Source organism: Enoplosus armatus, chromosome 13 (genome assembly GCF_043641665.1).
Source record: "Enoplosus armatus isolate fEnoArm2 chromosome 13, fEnoArm2.hap1, whole genome shotgun sequence".
Taxonomy (NCBI): Eukaryota; Metazoa; Chordata; class Actinopteri; order Centrarchiformes; family Enoplosidae; genus Enoplosus; species Enoplosus armatus.
Window position 1 is genome coordinate 512,017 of NC_092192.1, and position 7,984 is coordinate 520,000.

Here is a 7,984-nt window from a genome sequence, read left to right on the forward strand (position 1 = left end):
TCAAGACAAACGTAGTCGTCAGACCGTCACTGAAATATCTCAACAACATGTGGTTCAGACCTTCATGGTCCCCTCAGGATGAACTGTAGTAACTCTGGTGATCCTCTGACTCTTCATCAGCGCCCCCGTCAGGTCAACATGTTCATGTGTCCAACACTTTGGTTTATGACCAAATACCTGCAGAACTGATGACGTTCATCAGTCTCAGCTGGATACTGTTAACTAGCTAATGTTAGCATGCTAACACGCTAAACTAAGATGGTGAACATTATACCTGCTAAACATCAACATGTTAGCATTGTCATTGTGAGCATGTTAGCATGCTGATGTTAGCATTTAGCTTAAAGCACTGCTGTGTCTCAGTGCAGCCTCACAGAGCTGCTAGCATGACTGCAGACAGTCGTGTAACCTGATTAGTGGTAAAGATCGAAGGATATTTTAGCTTTCTGGTGTGATGAGCATTACAACCTCATGGGGGCGCTAACGTGGCTACAGAGAATCATGACACATGCTGCAATTTAAAGTAATTTCTAAAATAATGACTGAATGAAGCTCTGTGATGACCTGTCTGAGAGGAAATGAAGTAATTCAAATATTTCCGTTCTGCTCCGTCAGAGAAACCAGGACACTGTTGATGTTGATGTTTCTGGACAGCTGAGAGACAAACCAGGAGAATCCAACACATTCACAGAGAATTAAAAATGTCCCTGATTGAATGCACAAAGTAACGTATGAACACTGGAGGCTTGTAAATACAATCATGAACCGTGGGCTTTATTTAGCTCAGCTGAACACAGAACCAGGACAGTTTTTGCCATAAACATGTACATAGTTTGAATGTGAAAGATACTAAATGCTACAGAAATACAGCATTTATCCAACATCATGTACTGAAGTAGCGTCATACAGAAACGAGAATTCAGAACCTCCACTCTGAAATGTTTTAGAGCTTTTAAAGGCCTGATACGTTTATTGCCCCAAACCATTCCAACTCAAGAACAGAGCGCTTACACAAAGCTGGAAACGGGTTTGTAAAAGCAACCGGTCAAAAACAAGCAAATGAAGCGACATGTGCAAAAAAAACCTTCCAGTCAACAGGAAAGGGTTGACCTGCTAATGTTGTCTAAGGTGGAAGTTCACCTCAGCTCTGCCTGTTGGGTTTCCCTCTGGTTTAGTTTGACTCATCCGGTCTGATCCGGTTTACCCGGTCAGGACCAGTTCTGTCCGGTCATGTAGTATCCAGCCGGGTCGGAGAGCAGACACTGGTTCTGCTGGCTGGAGCTGCGGTTTTTGGCGTCGATGAGGAGCAGAGGAGACTGGGAGTAATGGCAGATGATGCCACTCACCGACGGGAAAAACTGCACACACACACACACACACACACACACACACACACACACACACACACACACACACACACACACACGCGATTAGCTGAGTTTTCCTGACCAATCACTAATCAACTGTTCAACAGTTTGTTCAGCTGCATTTCCTGTAAAGTCCATTAGGGGCTGCTAAAGAGAACTCTGGCTGTGTCCAAACATGAATGTATCAAAGGGTAAGTGGGGGGGTTACGTGGTGTTATGAGGTGGGGGGAGACGGGGGAGACTGGAGACTGACTGACCAGCGCTCGGTGTAGCACGGACAGAGCCTGCTGGAGGCTCAGGGTTATCAGAAGTGTCCCTCTAAGAGAGTCACCACAGCCAGGTTTCCATCCAAATGAAGCGCAAATTTTATCCGAATTCCAAGAAAATTCGCAAAACAAAATGTGAATAAATGCGTGTTTCCATCCACAACAGTGATGCGATTATTAGGAGTTGATTAGTCGAGAGAAACAGCTGGTGGAGCTGATTCTCCAGTCGGTGCATTGAAATAATCGCAGAAGAAGAAGACACAACGAGATCATTGAAAGAGCTCCAGTCGAAGCTAAAATGGTGAAAAACAATGTAGAAAACATGTTCAAAATATTGATGTTTGTTTCGTGGATTCATTTGAGGAACGATGAAGTCTCACAAATCACATATGTGATGTTTTCGTCTCTTCAGTGGTATTTTATGTTTGTCACCATTTATTCATTAAGTCTGTTTCCACGGCACTTTGTCGCATTTTGCTTTTATCGATAATTTTTCCACTTCAGCAAAGCGTACATTTGTTTTTGCCATATTTCTCAGCAGTTGATGATCCATGTATTTAAATAAAGAAACAGTTTTAAGTATGATGAGGGAAAATCAGGCTGTGGTTTCACTCTAACATAACACTGTTTGGCTGCTTAGCTTACGTACTGTTTGTATTCAGAGTCTCTCTCTGACTGCAGCTCCATGTACGAACGCCTGCAGTCACTATGGTTACTGTTGCTAAACTGTGATAGGACAACCACTGCTCAGGGGAGGCGTATCATGAACGTCAAACCCAACTTGTCTCTTCAAATACAGCTTCTGCTCTAATAGCTTCCTCTGGTCGCTAACGTGCTTCGTTTTTACCTCCTGGACTTTGAGTCCGGTTCCCAGCAGGAACTGCTGGTTCTGCTGTCTGATCTGGACGTTGTAGACTTTGTCCTGGTAGAAGACCATCAGGGTGAAGGGCTGATTGGCCAGCTGCCGGGTGCTGTCCCTCACCAGGTACGCCCCGTCCTCAACACAGACGCAGAGACAGACATGAGGACGTCACCGAAAAACTAATGCAAAACTACTCCTGATCATTTACTGCTACTTTATACTTCTGCTCTACTTCATTTCAGAGGACAGTATTGTACTTTTTACTGCACAGCATTTATTCAACAGCTGTAGTTACTAGTTTGCTATCTTATAGAAAGCATGTGGATTTAGATCAGGAGCTTTCAAACTCTCTCTTCAAAATCAAGACAAATGCGTCCCCCTTATCTTTGTCTTACTTCTGTTTGGGGGCTAATCAGCTCTTCAGTTTGGAACTACAGTTCCATTAATGCTTTGGGGGTATATCTTCATATTTATTGTATTATTATACAAAATGCACCTTTAAAGGAATACATCGTGTTTATCTTCCTGCTTTGTGTTTGTTACCTTGCAGACTCGTTTCAGACATCCCTCTGCCTGACCTCTGGTCACTTTCCCCACATACCAGCGAGGGTCCATCTCCTGCACACACACACACACACACACACACATTATACTTCTGTGGGACTCAACAGACACAAAGACAACAGCACCACCTGCTGTTCACACTGAAGAACATCCACAGAAACAGCTTCAACACTGAACTGTTTCTGAAGCGTTTCTGAAAATAAAGATAACGTTTATTTATATTCTTGATTTATCAAAACCAGAGATTACAAAGTGCTTTTCTTTAAAAACATACACGTTACATATGAATTTCACACATGAATACACACATGCAGACAAATGAAGGTTATGAAAAAGGCTTATGATACATTTAGAAGTGATTTAAAGGCAGATGCTTATTACTTTTAGTGTTACACCTCAACAGATTCCTGCCGGACGACCTCACAGGTTTATACGGACGCAGTATTTCAGAGGTATAGTTTGGGGCCATGAAGTAATTTGTATAACTGATTCTGTGATTGACTGGTAGAGCAGAGTAATAGGATCTGTTTCCTTGGTTTTTGTCATCAGGTATCACAGATACAAAAATTATCATTATCATCTTCATCATCTTATTTTTTAAAACTAGATGCTAAAGTCTACAGAAAAGAGGAAGATGAATGATCATAAATCACAACTACATTTTCAGATTATTCTTAGAAAGAAAGAGACGGAAAATTGTTGTGTCTTTGTGAGGACCAATTTGAGTTTTAAACCAACGTATTGAGGACATTTCTGCATTGTGAGGACTGGTCCTCACTACTTCAAAGGACTGTTTGAAGGGTAGAAGTAAGTTTAGGTTAGGGCATGCATTATGTCAATGAGTGTCCTCACAAGTATAGGAATACAAAGATGTCTGTCTAGGTGTGTGTTTTGTTACCTGTGTGTTTGCTGTTGTGGGTTGAGGAGGACGAAACGACCGTCTGTCTGATCCAACGAAGCTGCCTCTTTGTTCAGCCATCGCTGCATGCACACACACACACACACACACACAGTCAGCACAGGACTTCCTGACAGTAATAGTGAGTATGTTGTACAGTTGAGGTTGGAGACGTGGGAGGTGAAGATGAGCACTATCAGCTCAACACAACACAATAAATCCACCATGCACGTGTCTGTATTCACAGCTGTGTGCAGTGATTAAGTACAGAGGTGGTCCTCCATTCCTCGGACCAGATCCTGTCATCAGTGAAGGTTCATCCCCCTCCTCCTCCTGTGATGTTCATGCTGTCTGAATGAGCTTTACTTTCAGCAAGAAAGAGAATAAGTATATTTCCTGAAGTGTCGAACAGTTCCTTTAATGTTTGTGTGGTTGTCTTCTTACCAGACTGCAGTTTGTGAGGCAGAGATCCTGCAGAGGGAACACTGGGAGGCAGACTGCTCAAAAACAAACAAAAGAAACACAGATTACTCATTTATTTAAACATTTGACATCAGTTTCCCCTGTGGAGGTTGAGCTGTTCCCCCACGCTGACTGCAGAGGGCAGCGTTGCATAAACACAGACAGGAAACACGCCACTGTCTGTTTACAATCAAGACTCCACATTATATATATATATATATATATATATATATATATATATATATATATATATATTTTCATACCTGTCTCCATGACGTGAGGGGGGCCCGGGGAGTCCAGGGCGGGGGGGCAGACTTTTATTGTGGAGGGGGAAGGTGTTGTGTTTAGGAGCTGGGAAAGAGAAGAGGAATTTAAAGAATCACTGATATTTTGGGATGTCCATTTGTTAGCCATTTCATGGAAAAGAGGAAATAGATAAAATGAGAGGAAAATAAAAAAGCAGAGAAAGAAAATCTCACCTTCATCATGTGTTTGCTGATGAGAGAGAAGAGAAGAAGAAGGATCAGAGCTCATTCTGGACAAATTCACAATCACAATAAAACTCTGTCAGAAGAGCAACTTACCTCTCTCCTCACATCAAACCTGCAAAACCAAACCACATACAAAAATCTGATTATTATCAAATAACTTCAATAAGCTGTTTGATCATCAACAACTGCTGTATCATGAAGAATAGAACTAAATTAATAAGAGCCCAAAGTCACACCTTCACAATGCTTGTTTAATAATATTATCAAGATAAATCATCACATTTAAGAAGCTGGAGCCAACAAAAGTTCAGTCAATCAACTAATTGATTAATCAACTGATCGTTTCAGCTGTACTTGTTTAAACCCTTCATATCTTTTGTGTGTAAAACTCCTAATTTGTAAAGTAACTAGTAACTAAAGCTGAGAGGTGGTGCAGTAGAAGGACACAAGTAAAGAGTACCTCATATTTGTATTTACAAGTACAGTACTTGAGTAAATGTACTTTCACCATGACAACACTAACACACTGGAAACAAAATGAATTCAAACACTTTGGCAAGATTGATTGATTGATTGATTGATTGATCGATTGATTGATTGGATGAAGAATTGAATATTTAATTTGAGATGACTTGATGGAGGACTTGTGTGCCGACCTGTTGGGAGGAGATTTGGCTGAGGAGTTACTCCTGTTGATGGAGGTGGAGGATGGAGGAAGAACAGGAGGTTTGGACCAGGTGGGAGGATCGGGGACGTCCGGCTGAGGCCTGAACACACAAAAACCCTTAATATAAGACTCTAGTACTCTAGAGTCCATGTGAGTCCCTCTGTGGTACCGACGACGCACATAAACCTTTATATTATCAGTCTGTGTTGGAGAGATAATATAACAAGTGTCATGCAACGTGCACCTGAGACCGGAGGCGTTTCAGCCCAACCGATACTGGAGTTCTGAGGCTAATGCTTCTATCAAGTCTAAACAATCTGATAATAATACACCAGCCGATAGTCATTTATAAGGTTCCAGGCTGATTTATTTGTTGTACATTGAAATGCAGGCTGTAGTGCCTTCATGCTCTGTCTTTCTATCAATGATCAGCTTGTTGGTCTCTGCAAGACTGTTGTTGCAGCAGGGAGAGAAGGCCGTGAACCGGGTGGTTGGGATCCTTAATGATTCTCCTTATTCTTGCAGCGCCTGGTGTAAATATCCTTTAGGCAGGTGGAGCACCGCCTGCTGTACGTTCAGCTGAATGACCCACTGTTTGCAGGGCCTTGCGGTCCTGTTTCTGTACCAGGCAGTGATGTTCCCCGTCAGGACGCTGTCGATGGTGAAGGAGTTGACATTCCTCAGTATTTGAGGGGATACCCAGAGTTTCCTCAAGCGTCTGAGGTGAAACCTGCCTTTTCGCACCACTGAGTCAGTATGCAGCGCCCAGGTCAGGCCCTCTGTGATGTGGACACCCAGGTACTTCATGATATAAGGAGGATGTAGTTCCTTGAGTCTTGTGGTCTCTCAGTGCGGAAAACTGCCCTCCCATCGATGTTGTAATGAAGCCAGGTCTCTGTTAAGATGTGGGCACGTCAGTCTCTAATTTCTCATTGAGTTAGACTGAATCTTATTTCATCCATTTGTTTTCCTACGACATCAGCTAGGAGTAGACTGGGTAGCGGAGCAGCCTTAGGTCCAAGCTGGGTTAGCTTAGCTCCCGTCCTGGCTCTCTTCCTGGGACGGTCGAGCCACGTGCAGTGACGTTTGGGTTAGGGTTTCCAGCTGATCGCTCAGAAGACTTTGTGGGCAGTGATCGTCCCAAGCTGCAGTAAATCCACTCCCTGCGCTTCCTTTTCTCAGGTGCAGGAGTGTATTTCTGTCATAGTTCACACGCTTCAAACTAAAATGTAGCGACGTTTGAAGAAGCGAGATATTTTACGGTGTAAAAATCAAGCGATCTTAATGAACTCTATAACGGCCTGACTGATTCATCGGTCTAACAGTGACACAGTGTGTGTTTGTGTTCTTACCTCCAAGGTTGTGTGCCCGGCTGTAAGAAGCACAGATAAAGTCAAAACAATAAAGACCGAAACTTAATACAAGTTACAAGAAGGTTTTCAGTGTTGGTGGAGTTCCTTTAGGTTCTGTTTCTTTTTAATTTTCTGTTCCTCATGTCATCAGTTTGCAGGTCATTTTTAATTTCTGAAGGTAAACGACTGAAACAACATCTTTCCGTTCAGATCAGTTTCAGTATATTCACATGGATCCAGCTGAGAGGAGCTCTGTATGATCTGATCTGAGTTCAGTGAGGTTGAAGTTAACTCTGTTATTGTTGTTAAATAAAGTTTATTATTTGAAACACTCACCCTGTCCACTGTGTTGTGGTGAGGTCCTGTGAAGAAGAGAAAACTAAATGTCACCATCACTTCAACAGTTTTCAAATTAATAATACATTGATTAAATAAAATAAATAAATCGATACTAATCCAACGCATTTAATTGAATTGAATTTAAATGTTCTGTTTGTTAGTTACCAGTGGAAGAAAATAAACCAATTAAACTGACGGGGGATGTGGAAAAAGAGAAAGTAATCATGATGATCATGATAGTCTTGGGTTCAGGATTACCTCTGATGGGGGACTGGTTGGATCCTGAATCTCTGCCCGGTTTGTTGCCACGAAAGATCTGCGGTGGCCCCGGAGGAACTGACCACAACACAACAGAGTGACCAATCACGAACACTGTCAGAGCCACTAGTTTAAGCCACAACACAGACAAAGCCCCACCCACCACCAAAATGTAGCCACTGGATTGGAGGCTGCTGTCACTCCAGCACTGATTGACAGGTCTTCTAATACAGAAGGTTTAAAAGTGCAAAGGTGTAACTGTTCACAGGCTCTGAGCACAACGTGACCTTCATGTGTTGTTGGACTTTTGTGTTCGGTGTTCATTTGCCGCTGAGACAGCTGAGACAGCTGAGACAGCTGTTCTGATAAATCACCACATATTTGAAATCTATACGTTCATTTCTGACATAAACCGTCTGCAGCTGCATTTTATCAGCTCAGTGTGAAATTTGACTTTT

At 42.5% G+C, this 7,984-nt stretch overlaps 1 protein-coding gene across 1 annotated transcript in view; it reads right to left on the reverse strand.

The window, feature by feature from the left end:
• Window positions 1–767: 767 nt before the first annotated feature.
• Window positions 768–7,984, reverse strand: part of lcp2a (lymphocyte cytosolic protein 2a) — a 12,809-nt gene continuing 5,592 nt past the window's right edge. Inside the window, exons 10-21 of the mRNA XM_070917423.1 lie at window positions 7,527–7,604; window positions 7,266–7,291; window positions 6,930–6,949; window positions 5,567–5,677; window positions 5,004–5,022; window positions 4,899–4,914; window positions 4,683–4,770; window positions 4,402–4,454; window positions 3,958–4,040; window positions 3,039–3,113; window positions 2,481–2,630; window positions 768–1,358 (exon numbers count right to left, since the gene is read on the reverse strand). Coding sequence (XP_070773524.1) covers window positions 1,209–1,358; window positions 2,481–2,630; window positions 3,039–3,113; window positions 3,958–4,040; window positions 4,402–4,454; window positions 4,683–4,770; window positions 4,899–4,914; window positions 5,004–5,022; window positions 5,567–5,677; window positions 6,930–6,949; window positions 7,266–7,291; window positions 7,527–7,604 — 869 coding nt within the window. The 3' untranslated portion in view covers window positions 768–1,208. The remainder of the gene's footprint in view (window positions 1,359–2,480; window positions 2,631–3,038; window positions 3,114–3,957; window positions 4,041–4,401; window positions 4,455–4,682; window positions 4,771–4,898; window positions 4,915–5,003; window positions 5,023–5,566; window positions 5,678–6,929; window positions 6,950–7,265; window positions 7,292–7,526; window positions 7,605–7,984) is intronic.